Genomic DNA, 22,425 nt, shown 5'->3' with positions numbered 1-22,425 from the left:
CAAAAGAATGTAGTTCCCATTAACAGCTGTGCTGTCTGTCTTTATAAAGTACTGCCAGTACTGGGAATAAAGTCAATGTACAGAACTCACTTCTTCTGTTTTGTTTTCAAACATTCGTTCAGCATATGAAGAAACCAGAGAATCAAGTTTTTGGGGATGTCCTCAAAGAGGTAAAGTAATTAAAATTGATCAAGTTATAACTTCCTAACAGTTAGTAATAATCTTAACAACAAAAGAATGTAGTTCCCATTAACAGCTGTGCTGTCTGTCTTTATAAAGTACTGCCAATTAAAAATTAATTTTTAATCCTTCTCTTTTGCCATATTGTGAGACATTACGCCTGATCTCAAAAAAAAAAAATCCAGGACTCATAGAATTATAAATAATAAATTTAAAGTCTTGTGCTACACAGTTCCATCACCTATGTAAAGTGCTAGCAATATTGACAAAGATGCTCGTGGCCCATGTTAAATTATCACTTCTTGTAGAATCCATAAATAAATAAAGAAAAAATGCTGTAACACACTGTATGTTGTTTTGAAGAGTGAAGAAGCAGCCAGTGGAACTTCAGTTCCTGTGGATACCATTTTAAATGACAAGGTAATATTTAGCTTCTCACTTTAACCCATTGACTCCTAATTTTTATATTCTAGAACAGGGAAGTGGATGGTTTATTCACTGTTGAAATGACGTAACTACACAATGTTTCAGTTATGCACACAACCTTAACTTGTTAAAGATGTATGATTTTAACAATTTTTCTGGGGGCCCACATGGGCATTTGTAGGTATTTTGAACTTTTCTTAAATTCACAAAACTAAAAATGCAGCAGGACTTGTAAACATAATTTTTGAAAATAGTTTTCCAAGGGGTCTTTCAGGTAAAATAAAATAAATTATAAAATTTCACTCCTGCATGTTGCATGATTCTTCATATTTACAAGCAAGAGCACAAAAGTAATTATATTGAGTATTAATGAATTTTTTATAATCAATTTCTGTAATATGCTAATAAAGTAAGTTCTAGATTATTGTTTTTATAGGTATCAACCCCTTTGGAGACTGTTGTTGATGATGACGAAATTTTACTTCAGAATGTTCGCCAAATACTGAAAATACCTTTTTGCAACAATATTATGCCCTTTTATCGTGACAAAGTTAGAGCAAATTATGTCCTAAAAAGGACTTGACTGTCTATCAAAATTAATGCTATAAATAACAGTTCTCTTTGTAATACGCTTTGTATGTTCAAACCATGACAAATGGTTATAATTGACTGTGGTCTTTTCATCTTTGATACCTGCAGAAATGGAATCTCATAGGTCTAAAGGGCCAGAAACTGGAAAGGAAGAAGGTGATGAATTATAAATTTTATTTGGCAGTATAAATGCACTTTAGAAATGCAATAGTTGCGCTACTTTCTGATGGCAATGATATATCTCTAAGTTATAATAATTAAAATTAAAATATTTATTTCATGATATTTTTATTGAAATGAGAGGTACTGAAAGAAACTATACAGAATTCTATACAAATGTCCAACTAGTGGCTCAAACAACTAAGTATTCTGTCTCAATTTTGTTGATTTCTATATATTTAGGTACCAGCAGTAATGCCAGAATGGACCAGGATGATGTGGACAAATTGGTAAATCTGTTTATTGGGATTAGCTGTGTATTAAAGCACTACAGTACTGACGTTTTTTCAGTTACCACAATGTTTTACACAAAAGGTTGAAGTAAATGCTCAGACAGGCATGTTGGAAAGTAATTCCTTGCAGAAGTTTGTAATCAAATGATGTAATTTGGTAATAAGGTGGATGAAAAGGAATGAAAACTTCTCTTCTAAAAAATGGAAAAACAATACAACGCTTTGTTAGATGGCTTGTGTTTGTAGCCTTTAGAATGCGAGCTCTGATTAGCTTATTATACGGCATTATTCTCCCGTAATGCCCACGGGTCGATTACGGGCCTGCTAAACTGAAGCAAAAAGCCATATAATAAACAATTTATTAACCGCGAACATTCAGTCCATAAGGAAAAATCTCAAGCCACGGCCTTGCCGTATTGACTTTGCTATTAGGGAGTTTAAGAAGCTACGACGACGACGCCGAGGAAAACGTCGATTAAAAAATGAATTTATATGTTACCTACGAATCTCGTGATACTCTTAAGTCATTTACTTTGTTTATGACTGTCAAAAGTATCACGAAACTGAATCTGGGACACAGAGATAAATTTGAAATAGAAATTTCAAACCTTAGCTGTTGTGGTTTACGTTGTTCAGACAACGCGGAATTTGGCCATTTCACGTTCTTGTTTTGCAGGGGACGGAAAAGAAATGTACCAAGAATCATAACGCGCGTGCACAGCCATTGTTCTGCTCATTAAACCTTTTGTTTAGCGACGTTGCCGTTGCCGTCGTGGCTTTCTTAAACTCTCTATTGCTCGGTTAATGCGGCATGGTCCCGGTTTGAGATTTTCCCGTAAAGACCTCACTCTCGGTTAATTAGTGGTAAATATTACCATCCGAATGCGAAATTCATCAAATGTGACTGACTGATCACATGTGATGAGTTTTTAGAATCATTTAATACAAGTGAAAACTTAAGTATGAACACTGCCTAGTAAAATATCAGTTGTTTTAGTTTCACAGTAGTTGTTCATGATTCTTATATCAACATCTGATCAACAGGCTTTGATGAAGAGTTCACAAAGGCTGCCCTGGTTAGAAAAGGTAAATGTCATAATATTTATTTATTTCTTAATGTATTAATTTAGTCAGTAAGTCAGTCAGTCAGTCAGTCAGTCAGTAAATCAGTCAGTCAGTCTTTCAGTTACTGATTTATTAAGGTTAGGCTGCGTTAAAAGGCAACAAAATAAGCAATATATTGCAAAATTACCATTTATGTTGTGGTGCACATAAAGTAAAAACACCAAAAGCAGCCTCCATGAAGCATTTTCATTGGTTATTTTTAAGGTGGCTCCCTAGGGTAATTACGAACACCCTCCCTATAGAGCGTGAGTTGGAAAACGAAACTTAGTTAATTTCTCTTAAAGTTTTACCCGAAGAGATTTACCAGTATGGGTACTGTTAAAATAAGGCTTATGTTTTGGTTGTCAACTTTTGGATTAACGCCGTTACCATGGCAACATCTAATCTAATGACAGGCAGATGTATTCCTCATTTTGACCTAAACTCCTTAATATTTATACTTTCCTTTGGTGAAATTGTTTCATACTTCTCCACATCATGGAAACGATACTGCCTGACACTTTGAATTGGTAAAAAGTCAAGGTTGTTCAGACGGTTTTTCCAATAATGTGTAATTTGTCATTATTGTAAATATATTAGATTAGTTCTGAGAGATTTTCACAAAAATAGGGTATTTTATTGGAATTGTTTGTGGTTAGAACTGAGCCAAATTAAAGAAAAATTCACCCAAGGGAACGCGAGAAAATTAGCATTTATTTGGTCACGCTGACGTCAAAAAAATCAGGAAAACACGCGTGGTGTCACGCGTGGTTATTTATTTAAGTGCGCGCTCATGAATGAATGAAGGATGGACTTGATTGAGATTGTGCTGTACGGCATGCGCAACGGCGTGTGCGGCCTCTACGAGTCTTAACAAAAATGGCTTCGTTCACCAAAACCAGGGAATTTATTCTATTCTACCACATAGGCTTGATTAATGACGAGGATTTCTTTCTCCTGCATCCATTTTACATCTGCGAGACCTATGTAGATTTGCCTCTCAGGCTTAATTTCAACCACAAAACAAAATAATACTGATAAAAAGCTCGATTACAGCAAGATCAGGGTGTTTGTACAACGTGATCAGCAAGAAAAAAAGTTTGATCCTAATAAAATACATTTTGAACAGCAAAAAACAGTTATAGCTCAGCTCAGTACATACGGAGCTCGTCATCTGCGACTGTTCGGCCCGGTACAAATACGACTGTCGCTCACGGTAGATGGTTAAATCGTTTAAATTTTCTGCAGAAATGACAAAGAAACATTTATTTTGGACGGAATTTTATGATTCCATACTTTATCTTCGAACTAGGCTGTTTAAACAGTGAAAAAAGCGTTAAAATGAGGAGTAAACAGCTGGCTTACACGAGGGAAAAGCAAGGCCGGAAAGTCGTACTGGAACGTGCGTCATGACGTCAATGGAATTGATCTTTACTATTTGCCGCCTTTCTTGTCCCTAATTTATAATTGCTCATCAGGCATTTTGGATGATGGTATCAAAGAAGTAAATTATTCAAAGTGAAAGCATGATGTTCGGACTCCAAAAGGTAGTCGTTGGTCACATGATTTAAAGGAAAATGCATATTTCATTACGCACATCAGTACTGCTATCATAATTAGAATCTACCCTGGTACACATGTTATACGACCCCATTTTTGTTTCTCCTCTGTGGTCGTTGTAAAGGGGTTACATTTTATGGTTTTTAATAACAGTAACAGTAATAGTGATTTAAATTGACTCAGTTCTTTGTTGTTTTAGGTGCTGACAAGCAGTTAGTAGATGGCCTACACCAAGGTCTTACAACAGGTATTTTTACATCAAAGTAAATGTGGAAGAATGAACTGAACAAAATGGCACCAATAGAAAATGAATGGTACTGCAGGGCAGGAAAACAATGAAATCCTGTTGCTCAGTGGGCCAGTACATTTCAGTTTTCAGTTGCCCCTACTAAAATATTAATTGCCCAATAAGTCTGCTTTGTTCATTCCTTATCAACTAAAGGCCGCCGCACACTAGCCGATTTTTTGTCGGCCGACAAAAAATCGGCTAGTGTGCGGCGGCCTTAACAAGACTGCTGAGGCTAATTTCACTTGCCCACCGGACTATCAATCTTCCATTTTCACTAGCCCAAGAGCAAAATTTACTTGCCCTGGGCAATCGCAAGTGGTGTTTTTTTTCCTGCCTTGTACTGAAGCTATCAGCAAGGCTACCTAAGGCAGCTTTCTCCAAAGACAAACGCACTTGGGATTGTTTTAAAAGTATAACGTTTCCAGCAATTTGCAAACTCAACCCAGGAAACACCAAACATAAACTCTTTGATAGGCTGCCCTCCCTCTCCTCTTCCAATGCTGTAGCAACACAAAACAATTCCATGTAGGTAATTTTGCAGTAAGCTCAACATTTAAAGGGGTGGAGCAGAGCAAAACTAATTACTTTTTAAATACATAAATTGTCTCTAGCTGTAGAAAGGAGTGGAACTAGTATGGGCACAATGAAGCATTTTGAATTCCAGTATACAGAGATCAGCTCAACAGGCCGTTAATTACATGTTAAGACAGGAATAGAACTTAAGTGGACGGTTTGGAGGGCACTGAAATAGAGCTTTGCAAATATTTCAAAATGAAGCCCTCGACCCATTTCTGACCTGCATGGAATTTGGCCACTTCGAAGAAAAATGACCAATCGGAACCAGGGAAGGTGATCTTTTTCGTATACAGACCAGTGTCGTTTAGGAGTCCAGAAAATTTGAAACCAATTGAGAACGAATACAGTTGAATTTGTGAAGCACCGAAACCTCTATGCTGCCTACTCTACGGATCCCATATTTCCTGGCCAACTATGATTCATAATTACATATTATACACAGTATTTTAACTTGAAAGAGCCAAAAAAAAGACACTTAACCTTTAACGTTCTTGATCCATTTACGAGGATGGTTCCCCTTATTCTCAATAAGCGTCTTCATTGGATACTTTTCTTCAAAGTTGCTAGGATCAAGTAGTCAACAGACACAACAAATAAGAACAAAGGCACTCACCTTTTATAATTTATTATCTTCTAGGCAAGAGGAACCGTAAAGGAAAAAGTTGGAAGAAAAACCTTGAAGAGGATTAATCTTTTTCTCTGACAATTCAGTTCTGGGAACTGTAAATCATTCATCCAACTGACTTTGTCTCGTAATTGTACTAACGAAAGGCCTTGCGGAGGATGCAATTAAGGTGGCTACGACTGCATGGTCAAACAAGATTGATAATCATATCTTCCTTCGAATAGCTAAATAATGTCGAAATGCTCTTTTCATCAATTTTAACCATCGTTCCCGTTCCCGTTCCTGACAAATGTAGATCGATTTTTACTTTTTTCAGGTGTGGTTTAACATGAAATTGGTTTTTTTTACACTACTGAGAAAAGCGTTAAGTCAATGATTTATATTAAAACACTAATATTACTGGTTTACTTAAAATCGAATATAAATAGGGCTTATTTTACAACTCCTGGCAAGTGTTTTTCAAGAACAGTGCCAATGAGGGATATTGGCTGTTATCGCATTATTCAGCTTGTACTCAATAGTGTTTGTAAGTAAGAGTATTGCACATTCTGAAGAATTTCACACTACCACGGTCTCTGTAAATTTCTCTATTTTGTTATAATAAAGCTTCCCACAATGCCACCTTATTTTAGTGTTGTATTTCCCCAAACTCTTTTCACATAATCAATATTTAAGGTGGCTCCCTATAGTTTTACGATCGCACGCGCACTGAGGACGAAAAGTCGAGTAATCCGCGCGCGCTGAAAGGAGAACGTCAGTGTTTTTGGATATTTTATGAAGTCAACATGAGCACAAAAAGCAAAACTGACAGTGAATATTTTCTTTTGGTATCAAACATGTGGGACGGCATGGCAATCATTTACTCTTCAGCTGTAAAGCATGTCTTGTCCCCCTCTCCGCCGAAAAGTAGTGCTTTTCCATAGTGAGCCACCCTCCTCCATGTGGACTCGAAATCTCCTATTACAGAATTTTCTTGTTAGAACTTTCAAATTTTAGCTTCAAATTTCCTACTTGAAACCACCAGAGATTGGTGCACCTCCGGTTGGTGTCCAGTGTAATTAACACATGCGGACTTACAGTTAACTGCAAAAAGCCTGTGCCAGGCGTTTGGTTAGTGAGGAACGGCGGAATGAAAACATGAGAAATATTCGTTGGTGTTTTATTAATCGACCATCGAGCGGGGGAGCCGCGAATTAATCTAGAACCCAGATCTTCCAAGACCAAGCAGAAGGGAGATTTCACTTCTCAGGGTCAAACAGAGTGAAATCTGGGTATGAGATTAGCCGCGAGCCACTCGAGTTTAATTTTATCATGAAATCTGATTGGCCAACAGAAAACAAAAGTTGCTATGCCACAGAACCGTTTTCTGGCTCGAGTTCGCTGACGTTATTTTTCGGTGTAGACAAGCGACAGGCGGAAATACGTCTGCATTCGCAGGCTGTAGAGCACTTTAAAATAATAAACACTGTAGGCTTCCCAAATACCGGAAGGGGGTGCAGTATTCCTTGGAATCATTGGCAGGCGCGTGCCGTCCAGTTGTCTAAATCCTGACCCCATTTCAGACCAATAAATGTCACTTTTCATACCCTTTTCTAGGCTTCACCTCTAAAATGCTGTTTTCAAATATGCATGACCGGTCAGTGTATTCTGCGAGGCAAATCGCGCTTTATCGTGGTATTAAAATTGATTCCTCTCGTTTTTGTTTGAAGATGATAAACTCGACAAAAAGAGACATAAATTTCAAGTTATGTCTATATTATGGTTTATTTAAAATTAAGCCATACTTTCGCGGACCAAACCGGCGAAATCATTCTACCCATTTTCAAACCAAAACGGTTCACAAGCCATAGCCTTCAAAAAGGCGGCACATACCTTATATAGGGTAGAAACCCCTCTCCCCACGCCCTGAATTAGCTTCTTCTCAGTAACAACAGCTGGAAAGTAAGGAACGCATCTTTAGTAATCAACGAATTAACAGTACGCAAAAACATCTCGATCGAGATAGCGAAAAGTCTCAAGTATGTACAGTGAAACCTGTATTAAGCGGACCCCATATTAAGCGGACACACTCTATTAAATGGACACCTGCTCAAGTCCCACCTTTTTTTCTTACATTTACTCCAAAATAAACGTGCATTCAGCGGACACCTCAGTTAAGCGGACACGGACACCAATATTAACCCATTTTGTTGCACAAAACCTGTAATAAGCAGACACTTCAAGGGCTTTTTAATTCTGAAAGCCCAGCTCAGACTCCGTCAACATTGTTCACCGCTGTCATATTAAAGCTAAGCAGATTATTCCAGATTGATGCATTGAATGACTGGACATTGTGCTACCGGCAGTCCTTGATCTTACAATATGTTACAATATGTTACAAACGGGTTAATATTATTGCACAATATATTTGAACCTGCTTAGAGCGAACAACCCATATCAAGAGGACATTAGCGAGGGTCCAAAGGGTGTCCGCTTAATACAAGTTTCACCTGTATTAACGTACACCAAGCAAGTAAAGAACAGCAAGCAGGTTAAGTACACCAAGCAAGTAAAGTACACCGAGCAAGTACGGTAAGCCAAGCAAGGAAAATACATCAAGCAAGTAAAGTACACCAAGTAAGTAAAGTACACCAAGCAATTGAAGTAAATCAAGCAAGTAAAGTACATCAAGCAAGTAAAGTAAATCAAGCAAGTAGAGTAAATCAAGCAAGTAAAGTACATCAAGCAAGTAAAGTACATCAAGGAAGTAAAGTACATCAAGGAAGTAAAGTACATCAAGCAAGTAAAGTACATCAAGCAAGTAAAGTACATCAAGCAAGTAAAGTACATCAAGGAAGTAAAGTACACCAAGCAAGTAAAGTACATCAAGCAGGTAAAGTACACCAAGCAATTAATGTACATCAAACAAGTAAAGTACACCAAGCAAATAAACTACATTAAGGAATTAAGGTACATCAAGCAGGTAAAGTACACCAAGTAATTAAAGTACATCAAGCAATTAAAGTACACAAAGTAATTAAAGTACACCAGGCACGTAAAGTACACCAAGCAAGTAAAGTACATCAAGCGAGTAGTGTACACCAAGCAAGTAAAGTACACCAAGCAATTAAAGTAAATCGAGCAATTAAAGTACACAAAGCAAGTAAAGTACACCAAGCAATTAAAGTAAATCGAGCAATTAAAGTACACAAAGCAAGTAAAGTACACCAAGCAATTAAAGTAAATCAGGCAAGTAAAGTACATCAAGCAAGTAAAGTACATCAAGCAAGTAAAGTACATCAAGCAAGTAAAGTACATCAAGCAAGTAAACTACATTAAGGAATTAAGTACATCAAGCAATTAAAGTGCATCAAGCAATTAAAGTACACAAAGCAAGTAAAGTACACCAAGCAATTAAAGTACACAAAGTAATTAAAGTACACCAAGCACGTAAAGCACACGAAGCAAGTAAAGTACACCAAGCAATTAAAGTACATCAACCAACTAAAGTAAATCAAGCAAGTAAAGTACATCAAGGAAGTAAAGTACACCAAGCAATTAAAGTAAATCAAGGAAGTAAAGTACATCAAGGAAGTAAAGTACATCAAGCAGGTAAAGTACACCAAGCAAGTAAAGTACATCAAGCAAGTAAAGTACACCAAGCAAGTAAAGTACACCAACCAAGTAAAGTAAATCAAGCAAGTAAAGTACACCAGGCAATTAAAGTACATCAAGCAAGTAAAGTACACCAAGCATGTAAAGTACACCAAACATTTAAACTTAAGTTCCAGAGAATCGACCCAACGTTGGGTCAAACTCACGCTGCGCGTGAGCCGGTCTAGGCTACTTTTTCAGTCATAAAATGAAGTGGGGCTCTATTTTGGCCTAGAAGCTCGAAACTGAGCGTGCGATCCCTTTGCGTCTGTCAATTTTACCGAAAACCAAGCCCATTACGAGTTAGGTAAGAGTCCCTGGGTCTGGAAAATTTCCCTCAAGTTGCTGAATATCGACCGCTGAGACCGCCTTTGTCCCGATCTGCCGGAACTTCGGGGATATTTTCCAGTCCCAGGGACTCTAAACTAACTCGTGATGGCCTTGGTTTACAGTGAAAGGGAGAAAGGAAAAATATTTAAAGGCTCAGTTTCGAGCTTCTACGCCGAAATATAGCCCCACTTCATTTTAAAACTGATAGAGTAGCCGAGATCGGCTTACGCGCATCGTGATTTTGACTAACTTTGGCTCGATTTGCGGGAACTTGGGGGATATTTCCAATCCCAGGAGCTCTAAACTAACTGGTGATGGCCTTGGTTTTCAGTGAAATGGAGACAGGAAAAATTATTGAACGCTCGGTTTTGAACTTCTAGGCCGAAATATAGCCCCACATCATTTTCAGAATGATAGAGTAGCCAAAACCACCTTCCGTGCATAGTGATTTTGATCAATTGTGGCTCGATTTCCCGGAACTTGGAGGATATTTTCCAGTCCCGGGAACTCTTAACTAACTCCTGATGGTCTTGGTCTGCAGAGAAATGGACACAGATAAAACGTTCGCACGATCGGTTTCGAGGTTTTCGGCCGAAATATAGCGCCACTTCATTTCAAGACTGATAGAGTAGTCGAGACCGCCTTCTACGCATCGTGATCTTGACCAAGTTTGCCTCGATTTGGCGGAACTTGGGGGATATTTTCCAGTCCCGCGGACCCTAAACTAACCCCTCATGGCCTTGGTTTGCAGAGAAATGGACACGTGTAAAACTATCGCACGCTCGGTTTCGAGCTTTTAGGCCGAAATATGGCCCTACTTCATTTTAAGACTAAAAGAGTAGCCGAGACCCCCTAACGCGCATTAAGATTTTGACCAACTTTACCTCGATTTGCCGGACTTTTTACGCATCGTGATCTTGACCAACTTTGGCTCGATTTGCCGGAACTTGGGGGATATTTTTCACTCCCGGATTTTCTAAAGTAACTCCTGATGCCTTTGGTTTGCAGAGAAATAGACACATGTAAAACGATCGCTCGCTCGGTTTCGAGCTTTTAGGCCGAAATATAGCCCCACTTCGTTTTAAGCCTGGAAGAGTAGACAAAACCGCCTTGCGCGCATCGTGATCTTGACCAACTTTGGCTTGCTTTCCCGGAACTTGTGGGATATTTTCCATTCCCGGAGACTCTAACCTAACTACTGATGGCCTTGGTTTGCAGAGAAATGGACACAGGTAAGAGGATCGCACGCTCGAACTCGAGCTTTTAGGCCAAAATATAGCCCCACTTCATTTTAAGCCTGAAAGAGTAGCCGAGACCGCCTTACGTGCATCCTGATCTTGACCAACTTTGACTTGATTTTCTGGAACATGCGGGGTATTTTCCAGTCCCGGGGACTCAAAACTAACTCCTGATGGCTTTGGTTTGCAGAGAAATGGACACAGGTAAAACGAACGCACGCTCGGTTTCCAGCTTTTACGCAGAAATATAGCCCCACTTCATTTTAACACTGAAAGAGTAGCCGAGACCACCTTACACGCATTGTGACTTTGACCAAATTTGGCTCGATTTCCAAAAACTTGGGGGATATTTTCCAGTCCCAAGGACTCTATACTAACTCCTGATGGGCTTGGTTTGCAGAGAAATGGACACAAGTAAAACGATCCCTTGCTTGATTACGAACTTTTAGGCCGAAATATAGCCCCACCTAATTTTAAGACCGAAAGAGTAGCCAAGACCGCCTTGCGCGGATCGTGACCTTGACCAAGTTTGGCTCGATTTCCTGGAACTTGGGGGATATTTTCCAGTCCCGGAGACTCTAAACTAACTCCTGATGGCCTTGGTTTGCAGAGGGATGGACACAGGTAAAAAGATCACACGTTCGGTTTCGAGGTTTTAGGGCGAAATATAGCCCCACTTTATTTTAAGACTAAAAGAGTAGCCCAGACCAACTTTGGCTCGCTTTCCTTTCGATTTGCTAGATTTCGGCCTAAAAGCTCGAGACCGAGCAAAGATCGTTTTACCTGTGTCCATTTCTGTGCAAACCAAGGCAATCAAGAGTTAGTTTAGAGTCCCTGGGTTTGGAAAATATCCCCCAAGTTCCGGCCAATCGAGCCAAAGTTGGTCAAGATTACGATGCGCGCAAGGCGTTCTCCGCTACTCTTTCAGTCTTAAAATAAAGTGGGGCTATATTTGGGCCTAAAAGCTCGAAACAGAGCATGCGATCATTTTAGCTGTGTCTATTTCTCTGCAAACCAAGGCCATCAAGAGTTCGTTTAGAATCCCCGGGACTGGAAAATATCCCCCAAGTTTCGGCAAATTGAGCAAAAGCCGACACCGCCTTAAGCGCATCGTGATTTTTTTCTTTGGCTCGATTTGACGGAACTTGGGTGATATTTTCCAGTCTCAGGGACTCTAAACTAACTCGTGATGGCCTTGGTTTTTAGTGAAATGGACAGAGGAAAAATATTTGAACGCTTGGTTTGGAGCTTCTAGGCCAAAATATAGCCCCACTTCACTTTAAGAGTGAGAGAAGGTAGCCGAGACCTCCTTACGCGCAGGGCGATTTTTACCAACTTTCGGTCGATTTCCAGGAACTTGCGTTATATTTTCGAGTCCTGGGGAATCTAAACTAACTCGTGATGGCCTTGGTTTTCAGTGAAGTGGACAGAGGAAAAATAGTTCAACGCTCTGTCTGGCTCGGTTTCGGGCTTCTAGGCCGAAATATAGCTCCACTTCACTTTAAGAGTGAGAAAAGGTAGCCGAGACCGCCTAACGCGCACGGCGATTTTCACCAACTTTGGGCCGATTTTAAGGAATTAGCGAGATGTTTTCCAGTCCCAGGGATTCTAAAGTAACTGGTGATGGCCTCGGTTTTCAGTGAAATAAACAGAGGAAAAATATTTGAACGCTCGGTTTCGAGCTTCTAGGCCAAAATATAGCCCCACTTCACTTTAAGAGTGAGAGAAGGTAGGCGAGACCGCCTTACGCGCAGGGCGATTTTTACCAGCTTTGGGTCGATTTGCAAGAACTTGCGTTATATTTTCCAGTCCTGGGGAGTCTAAACTAACGCGTAATGGCCTTGGTTTTCAGTGAATTGGCCAGAGGAAAAATAGTTGAACGCTCGGTTTAGGGCTTTTAGGCCGAAATATAGCCCCAGTTCACTTTAAGAGTGAGAAAAGGTAGCCCAGACCGCCTAACGCGTACGGCGATTTTCACCAACTTTGGGCCGATTTCCAGGAATTAGCGGGATATTTTCCAGTTCTGGGGACTCTAAACTAACTTGTGATGGCCTTGGTTTCAGTAAAATAGACAGAGGAAAAATATTTGAACGCTCGGTTTCAAGCTTCTAGGCCGAAATATAGTCCCACTTCATATCAAGAGTGAGAAAAGGCTGCCGAGACCGCCTTACGTGCAGGGCGATTTTCACCAACTTTGGGTCGATTTCCAGGAATTTCCGGAATATTTTCCAGTCCGAGGACTCTAAACTAACTTGTGATTGCCGTGGTCTTCAGTGAAATGGACAGAGGAAATATATTTGAACACTTGATATTGAGGTTCTAGGCCAAATTATTGCACCACTTCACTTTAAGAGTAAGAAAAGATAGCCGAAAGCGCCCTATGCGCAGGGCGATTTTCACCAAATTTAGGTCGATTTCCAGGAACTTGCAGGATATTTTAAACTCCCGGGGAATATAAAGTAACTCGTGATGGCCTTGGTTTTCAGTAAAATGGACAGAGGTAAAATATTTGAACGCTCCGTTTAGGAGCTTCTAGGCCGAGTATAGCCCCACTTTACTTTAAGAGTAAGAAAAGGTAGCCGATACCGCCTTACGCGCAAAGCGATTTTCACCAACTTTGTGTGGACTTCCAGGAACTTGCAGGATGTTTTCCAGTCCCGGGAACTCCAAGCTAACTCGTGACGGGCTTGGTTTTAAGTGAAATGGACAGAGGAGAAATATTTGAAAGCACGGTTTAGAGCTTCTAGGTCGAAATATAGACCCACTTCACTTTAAGGGTGAGAAAAGGTAGCCGAGACCGCCTTACGCCTAGGGCGATTTTAAGCAACTTTGGATCGATTTCCAGGAACTTGCGGGATATTTTCCTGTCCCGGGAGTTCTAAACTAACACGTGATGGGCTAGGTTTTCAGTAAAATGGACAGAGGTAAAATATTTGAACGCTCAGTTTAGGAGCTTCAACGCCGAAATATAGCCCGACTTTATTTTAAGGGTAAGAAAAGGTAGCCGACACCGCCTTACGCGCAAAGCGATTTTCACCAACTTTGGATCGATTTCCAGGAACTTCCGGGATATATTCCAGCCCTGGAGACTCTAAACTAACTCGTGATGGCCTTGGTTTTCAGTGAAATGGACAGAGGAGAAATATTTGAACGCACGGTTTAGAGCTTCTAGGCCGAAATATAGCCCCACTTCATATCAAGAGTGAGAAAAGGTTGCCAAGACCGCCTTACGCGTGGAGCGTTTTGCACCAACTTTAGCTCGATTTCCTGGAACTTGCGGGGATATTTTCCAGTGCTGGGGACTCTAAACTAACTCCTGATAGTCTTGGTTCTCAGTGAAATGGACAGAGGAAAAATATTTGAACGCGCGGTTTCGAGCTTCTAGGCCGAAATATAGTCCCACTTCACTTTAAAGAAAAGGTAGCCGAGACCGCCTGACGCGCAGGGCGATTTTCACCAACTTTGGGTCGATTTCCAGGAACTTGCGTTATATTTTTCAGTCCTGGGGACTCTAAACTAACTCGTGATGTACTTTGTTTTCAGTGAAATGGACAGAGGAAGAATATTTGAACGCTCGGTTTCGAGCTTCTAGGCTGAAATATAGCCTCACTTCATTTTGAGACGGATAGAGTAGCAGAGACCGCCTAACGCCCTTGGTGATTTTGAGCAACTTTGGCCCGATTTTCCGGAACTTGGGGGATATTTTCAGTTCTACGGCTTCTAAACTAACTCTTGATGGCCTTGGTTTTCATTAAAATGCACACAGGTAATACGATCGCACGCTTGCTTTTGAGCTTTTAGGCCGAAAAATAGCCCCACTTCATTTTAAGACTGAAAGAGCAGCCAAGAACGCCTTACGCGCATCGTCGTCTTGACCAACTTTGGCTGTATTTCCTGCAACTTGGGGGATATTTTTCAGTCGCAGGAACTCTAAACTAACTCCTGATGGTCTTGGTTTGCAGAGAAATGGACACATGTAAAACGATCGCACACTCGGTTTCGAGCTTTTAGGCCAAAATATAGCCCCACTTCATTTTAAGAGTGTAAGAGTAGCCGAGACCGTCTTACGCGCATCGTGATCTTCACCAACTTTGGCTTCATTTCCCGGAACTTGAAGGATATTTTTCAGTCCCAGGGAGTGTAAACTAACTCCTGTTTCCCTTGGTTTGCAGAGAAATGGACACAGGTAAAGCGGTCGCACGCTTGGTTTCGAGCTTTGAGGTCGAAATATAGCCCCACTTCATTTTAAGACTAATAGAGTAGCCGAGACCGCCTTGTGCGCGTCGTGATCTTAACAACCTTTGGCTTGCTTTCCCGGAATTTATGGGATATGTTCCAGTCCCGGGTCCCTAAAGTAACTCCTGATGGCCGTGGTTTCCAGAGAAATAGACACAGGTAAAACGATCGCACGCTCAGTTTCGAGCTTTTAGGTCGTAATATAGCCCCACTTCATTTTAAGACTGAAAGAGTAGCCGAGACCGCCTTGCGCACATCCCGATCTTGAGCAACCTTGGCTCGATTTCCTTTCGATTTGCTATATTTCGGCATAAAAGCTCGAAACCGAGGAAAGATCGTTTTACCTGTGTCCATTTCTCTGCAAATTAAACCAAGGCCATCAAGAGTTAATTTAGAGTCCCTGGGTTTAAAAAATATCCTTCAAGTTTCGGGAAATCGAGCCTAAGTTGGTCAAAATGACGACGCGCGTAAGGCGATCTCGGCTACTCTTTCAGTCTTAAAATAAAGTGAGGCTTTATGTCGGGCTAAAAGCTCGAAACCGAGCATGCGATCCTTTTGCCTGTGTCCATTTCTCTGCTAACCAAGGCCATCAGGACTTAGTTTAGAGTCCCTGGGACTAGAAAATATCCCCCAATTTCCGGAAAAACGAGCCAAAGTTGGTCAAGATCACGACGCGCATAAGGCGGTCTGGGCAACTCCTTAAGTCTTAAAATAAAGTGGGGCTATATTTCGGCCGTAAAGCTCAAAACCGAGCGTGCCATCGTTTTACCTGTGTCCATTTCTCTGCAAACCAAGGCTATCAGGAGTTAGTTTACAGTCCCCGGGACTGGGAGATATTTTCCAAACTAACTCCTGATGGCCTTGGTTTGCAGAGAAATGGACACAGGTAAAATGCTCGCACGCTAGGTTTCAAGCTTTTAGGCCGAAATATAGCCCAACTTTATTTTAAGACTGAAAGAATAGGCGAGACCGCTTTGCGCGCATCGTGATCTTGACCAACTTTGGCTTAATTTCCAGGAACTTGGGGGATATGTTCCAGTGCCGGGGACTCCAAGCTAACTCCTGATGGCCTTGGTTTGAAGAGAAATGAACACAGGTAAGAGTATCGGGGGCTCGAATTCGAGCATTTAGACCAAAATATAGCCCAACTTCATTTTAAGCCTGAAAGAGTAGCCGAGACCGCCTTACGTGCATCGTGATCTTGACTAACTTTGGCTTGATTTTCCGGAACTTAGGGAATATTTTCCAGTCCCGGGTATTCTAAACTAACTCCTGATGGCCTTGGTTTGCAGAGAAATGGACACAGGTAAAACGATCGCACGCTCGGTTTTAAGCTTTTAGGTGGAAGTATAGCACAAGTTCATTTTAAGACTGAAAGAGTAGCCTAGACCGCCTTACGATCATTGTGATCTTGACCAACTTTGGCTCGATTTCCCGGAACTTCGGGGATATTTTCCAATCCCGGGAACTCTAAACTAACTCCTGACGGCCTTGGTTTCCAGAGTACTGGACACAGGTAAATTAATCGCACGCTTGGTTTCGAGCTTGTAGGCCAAAATATAGCCCCACTTCATTTTAAGACTGAAAGAGTAGTTGAGACCGCCTTACGCGCATCGTGATCTTGACCAACTTCGGCTCGATTTCCCGGAACTTGGGGATTATTTTCCAGTCCCAGGAACTTTAAACTAACTCCTGATGGCCTTAGTTTGCAGAGAAATGGACACAGGGAAAACCATCGCACGCTCGGTTTCAAAGCTTAAGCCGAAATATAGCCCCACTTCATTTTTAGACTAAAACAGTAGCCAAGACCGCCTTGCGCGCATCGTGATCTTGACCAAATTTGGCTCGATTTCCCGTAAATTGGGGGTTATTTTCCAGTTTCGGGGACTCTAATTTTTTGATGGCCTTGGTTTACTGAGAAATGGACACATGTAAGACAATCGCACGCTCGGTTTCGAGCTTTGAGGCCGAAAGATAGCCCAACTTCATTTTAAGACTGATAGAATAGCCGAGACCGCCTTGCGCGCATTGTAAACTTGACCAACTTTGGCTCGATTTCCCGGAACTTGGGATATATTTTCCAGTCTCGGGGACTCTAAACTAACTCCTGATAGCCTTGGTTTGCAGAGAAATGGACACAGGTAAAACGATCGCACGCTCGGTTTCGAGGTTTTAGGCCGAAATATAGCCCCACTTCATTTTAACACTGAAAGAGTAGCCGTGACTGCCTTACGGGCATCGTGACCTTGACCAACTATGGCTCGATTTCCCGGAACTTGGGGGATACTTTCCAGACCCGGATACTCTAAACTAACTCCTGACGACATTGGTTTGCAGAGAAATGGACACAGGTAAAACGATGGCACTCTTGGTTTCGAGCTTTTAGGCCGAAATATAACCCCACTTCATTTTAAGACTGAAAGAGTAGGCGAGACCGCTTTACGCGCATCGTGATCTTGACCAACTTTGGCTCGATTTGCCGGAACTTGGGGCAAAATTTTCCTGTTCTAGGGCTTCTAAACTAACTTCTGATGGTCTTGGTTTGCAGAGAAATGGACACAGCTAAAACGATCGCACGCTTGCTTTTAGGCCGGAAAATAGGCCCACTTCATTTTAAGACTGAAAGAGTAGCCAAAAACGCGTTGCGCGCATCGTGATTTTGACCAACTTTGGCTTGATTTGCCGAACTTGGGATATGTTTTTCGAGTCCCGGGGACTCTAAACTAACTCCTGATGGCCTTGGTGTGTAACGAAATGGACACAGGTAAAACCATCGCACGCTCGGTTTCGAGCTTTTAGACCGAAATATAGCCCCAATTCATTTTAAGACTGAAGTAGCAGCCAAGACCGCCTTGCGCGCATCGTGATCTTGACCAACTTTGGCTCCTTTTCCCGGAACTTCAGGAAGAATTTTAAATCCTAGGGACTCTAACCTAACTCTTGGCTGCCTTGGTTGGCAGAGAAATGGACACAAGTAAGAGGATTGCACACTCGGTTTCAAGCTTTTAGGCCGAAATATAGTCCCACTTCGTTTTAACACTGAAAGAGTAGCCGAGACCGTCTTACGCGAAACGCAATCTTGACCAACTTTGGCTCGATTTCCCGGAGGTTGGGGGATATATTCCAGTCTCGGGGACTCTAAGCTAACTCCTGATGACCTTGGTTTGCAGAGAAATGGACACAGGTAAAACGATGGCACGCTCGCTTTCGAGCTTTTAGAGCGAAATATAGCCCCACTTTTATTTAAAACTAAAAGAGTATTCAAGACCGCCTTGCCCGCATCGTGATCTTGACCAACTTTGGTTCGATTTCCTGGAACTTGGGGGATATTTTCCATTCCGGGGGACATTGAACTAACTTTTGATAACCTTGGTTTGCAGAGGAAAGGACACAGGTAAAACGATCGCACGCTCGGTTTGAAGCTTTTAGGCCAAAATGTAGCCCCACTTCATTTTAAGACTTGAAAGAGTAGCCGAGACCGCCTTGCGCGCATCGCGATTATCACCAACTTTGACTCGATTTCCCTGAACTTGGGGGATATTTTCCAGTCCCGGGGACCCTAAACTAACTGCTGATGGCCTTGGTTTCCAGAGAAATGGACACAGGTCAAAGTATGGCTCGCTCGGTTTTGAGCTTTTAGGGCGAAATGTAGCCCCACTTTATTTTAAGACTGAAAGAGTAGCCGAGACCGCCTTGCGCGCGTCGTGATCTTGAACAACTTTGGCTCCATTTCCTGGAACTTGAGGGATATTTTCTAGACCGAGGGATTCTAAACTAACTCCTGATGGCCCTTGTTTGCAGAGAAATGGACACAGGGAAAACGATCGCATGCTCGGTTTCGAGCTTTTAGGCCGAAATATAGCCCCAAGAGTAGCCGAGACCGCCTTGCGCACATCGCGATCTTAAGCAACATCTGCTCGATTTCCTTTCGATTTGCTATATTTCGGCCTAAAAGCTCAAAACTGAGCAAAGATCGTTTTACCTGTGTCCATTTGTCTGCAAACCAAGGTCATCAAGAGTTAGTTTAGAGTCTCTGGGTTTAAAAAATATCCCTCAAGTTTCGGGAAATCGAGCCAAAGCTGGTCAAAATTACGATTCGCTCAAGGCGATCTAAGCTACTCTTTCAGTCTTAAAATGAAATGAGGTTATATTTCGGCCTAAAAGCTCGAAACCGAGCGTGCGATCGTTTTACCTGTGTCCATTTCTCTGCAAACCAAGACCATCAGGAGTTAGTTTAGAGTCCCCGGGACTGGAATAGATCTCCGAAGTTCCGGGAAATCGAGTCAAAGTTGGTCAAGATCACGATGCGCTTTAGGCGGTCTCGGCTACTGTTTGAGGCTTAAAAGGAAGTGGGGCTATATTTGGGCCTTGAAGCTCGAAACCGAGCGTTCAAATTTTTTTCTGGTCATTTCACCGGAAACCAAGGCCACATCGATTTAGTTCAGGGTCCCTGGGAGTGGAAAATATCCTCCAAGTTACTGAAACTCCACCCAAAGTTGGTCAAAATTACGCTTTGCATAAGGCGGTTTGGGCTGCTTTTTAGTCTTAAAATGTAATGGGGCTATATTTCGGCTTAAAAGCTCGAAACCGAGCGTTAAATTTTTATTTCTGTCCACTTCAACGAAAACCAAGGCCGTCACGAGTTAGTTTAGAGTTCCTGGGACTGGAAAATATCACCCAAGTTGATGGAAATCGGCCCAAAATTGGTAAAAATCACGCTGCGCGTAAGGCGGTTTTGGCTACTTTTCCAGTCTGTAAATGAAGTGGGGCTTTATTTCGGCCTAGAAGCTCGAAGTCGAGCGTTCAAATATTTTTCCTTTTTTCTTTCTACCGAAAACCAAAGCAATCACGAGTTAGTTTAGAGTCCCCGGGACTGAAAAATATCCCCCAACTTGCTCGAAATCGAGCCAAAGTTGGGCAAAATCACGTTGCACGTAAGGCGGTGTCGGGTACTTTTTCAGTCTTAAAATGAAGTGGGCTATATTTTGTCCTAGAAGCTTGAAACCGAGCGTTTAATTAGTTTTCCTTTGTCCATTTCACTAAAAACCAAGGCCATTACGAGTTAGCTTAGGGTCTCTGGGACTGAAAAATATCCCCCAAGCTGCTGGAAATGGACCCAAAGTTGGTTAAAATCACGCTGCGCGTAAAGCGGTCCTGGCTACTGTTTCAGTCTTAAAATAAAGTGGGGCTATATTTCCGCCTAGACGCTCGAAAGCGAGCGTGCCATCGTTTTACCTCTCTCCATTTCACCGAAAACCAAGGCCATCACGGGTTAGTTTAGAGTCCCCAGGACGGGAAAATATCCCCTAACATGCTGGAAATCGACTCAAAGTTGGTCAAAATCACACTACGCGTAAGGCGGTCTGGGCTACTTTTTAAGTCTGAAAATAAAGTGGGGCTATATTTCGGGACTAGAAGCTCGAAACCGAGCGTGGAACTGTTTTTGCGTTATGTTTGGCAAAATGCACCAAACTTGGAAAAATGCTCCACACTTGGAAAACTGCACCACGCTTCCAAAATTGTGCCACACTTGGAAAAATGTGGCACACTTAAAAAAATGCGGTTCAGTTGGTAAAATGCCGCAACCTTGGAAAAATGCTCTACACTTGGAAAAATATGCCACACTTGGAAAAAAGCGCCACACTTGGAAAACTGCGCCACACTTAGAAAAATGCGCCACACTTGAAAAAATGTGCCACACTTGGAAAACTGGGCAACACTTGAAAAAATGCGGCACAGTTGGAAAAATGCGCCACACTTGGAAAACTGCGCCACACTTAGAAAAATGCGCAACCCTTTCAAAAAATGTGCCACACCTGGAAAACTGGGCAACACTTGTAAACAAATGCAAAACAGTTGGTAATATGCGCAGCACTTGGAAAATTGCTCAACGTTTGTTAAAATGCACCACACTTGGAAAAATGCGCCACGCTTGGAAAATTGCGCAATTTTTGGAAAAATGCGCGACAATTGGAAAACTGCGCAATTTTTGGAAAAATGCGCCAGACTTGGAAAAATGTGCGACACTTAGAAAAATGGGCAACACTCGGAAAAATGTGCCACACTTGAAAAAATGCGACACAGTTGGTAAAATGAAGCAACCTTGGAAAAATGCGCTACACTTAGAAAAATGTGCCCAACTTGAAAAAATGCATCACACTTGGAAAACTACGCCACACTTAGAAAAATGGCTAAAGTTGCCATAATGTGCCAAACTTGGAAAGTTGAGTAACACTTGGAAACATGTGCTACACTTCAAAAAACGCGGCAAAGTTGTCAAAATGCGCAACCTTAAAAAAAAAAACGGGCCACACTTGGCAAAATGCGCCGCACTTGCAAAAATGCCACCAAGCAATTAAAGTACATCAAGCAGGTTAAGTACACCAAGCGAGTAAAGTACACCAAGCAATTAAAGTACATGAAGTAAGTAAAGTGCATCAAGCAAGTAAAGGACACCAAGCAAGTAAGGTACATCAGGCAAGTAAAGTACACCAAGCAAGTAAAGGACACCAAGCAAGTCAAGTACATCAAGCAAGTAAAGTACACCAAGCAAGAAAAGTATACCAAGCAAATAAAGTATATCAAGCAAGTAAAGTACACCAAGCAAGTAAAGTATATGAAGTAAGTAAAGTGCATCAAGCAAGTAAAGTACACCAAGCAAGTAAAGTACATCAAGCAAGTAAAGTACACCAAGAAAGTAAAGGACACCAAGCAAGTAAAGGACACCAAGCAAGTAAAGTATATCAAGCAAGTAAAGTAAATCAAGAAAGTAAAGGTCACCAAGCAAGCAGAGTAGATCAAGCGAGTTAAGTATACGAAGTAAGTAAAGTACAGGAAGCTCGTACAGTAACTGGGGACATAATATGTTGCTGTACACCAAGTACTCACTATTACATGTAACTATACGCGGATGCATATATGGTATTCTGCCATGAAGTATATACCATTGCTGGGGATGTTCTGGGCTTGCTGAGATGACCGCAGTCCCCTGGGAGGTCGTTAGCGATAACCAGTAATCCCGTCCAATCATTATGACTAGAGTGTCGCCGAGAGCGGGCTACGTGCAGCGCGATTTTGACCAACTTTGGGTCGATTTCCAGGAACTTGGGCGATATTTTTTCAGCCCTAGGGACTCTAAACTAATTCAAGAAGACTTTGATAGTAGTATAGTAAACGGCGGTACTA

General features: G+C 41.7%; 1 protein-coding gene and 1 pseudogene across 2 annotated transcripts; one reads left to right on the top strand and one right to left on the bottom strand.

Annotated features, from left to right (window-relative positions):
- The window catches only part of LOC149095519 (uncharacterized), a 111,951-nt pseudogene extending 89,813 nt beyond the window's left edge, over nt 1-22,138 (bottom strand).
- On the top strand, nt 19-6,424 carry LOC149095520 (uncharacterized). Of its 2 annotated transcripts, XR_016204834.1 has the most exons (7): nt 19-170; nt 544-600; nt 1,306-1,353; nt 1,600-1,646; nt 2,694-2,735; nt 4,513-4,560; nt 5,816-6,424. XR_016204834.1 is itself a non-coding variant. In XM_089281881.1 (6 exons), exons 1-5 carry the CDS (start codon nt 126-128, stop codon nt 2,698-2,700), a joined length of 204 nt encoding a protein of 67 aa, XP_089138007.1. In that variant the 5' UTR covers nt 19-125; the 3' UTR covers nt 2,701-2,735; nt 4,513-4,561. The 2 variants fall into 2 exon arrangements, 1 of the variants encoding a protein (XP_089138007.1); XM_089281881.1 differs by lacking the exon at nt 5,816-6,424 and having other exon boundaries at nt 4,513-4,561.
- Nucleotides 22,139-22,425: the final 287 nt, after the last annotated feature.

Source organism: Orbicella faveolata, unplaced genomic scaffold (assembly GCF_042242905.1).
Source record: "Orbicella faveolata isolate gen_17 unplaced genomic scaffold, um_ofav_v1 contig_50, whole genome shotgun sequence".
In the NCBI taxonomy this organism is placed as follows: domain Eukaryota; kingdom Metazoa; phylum Cnidaria; class Anthozoa; order Scleractinia; family Merulinidae; genus Orbicella; species Orbicella faveolata.
Note: the sequence above shows the minus strand (reverse complement) of the source record. Positions and strands in the feature narration are given on the sequence as shown.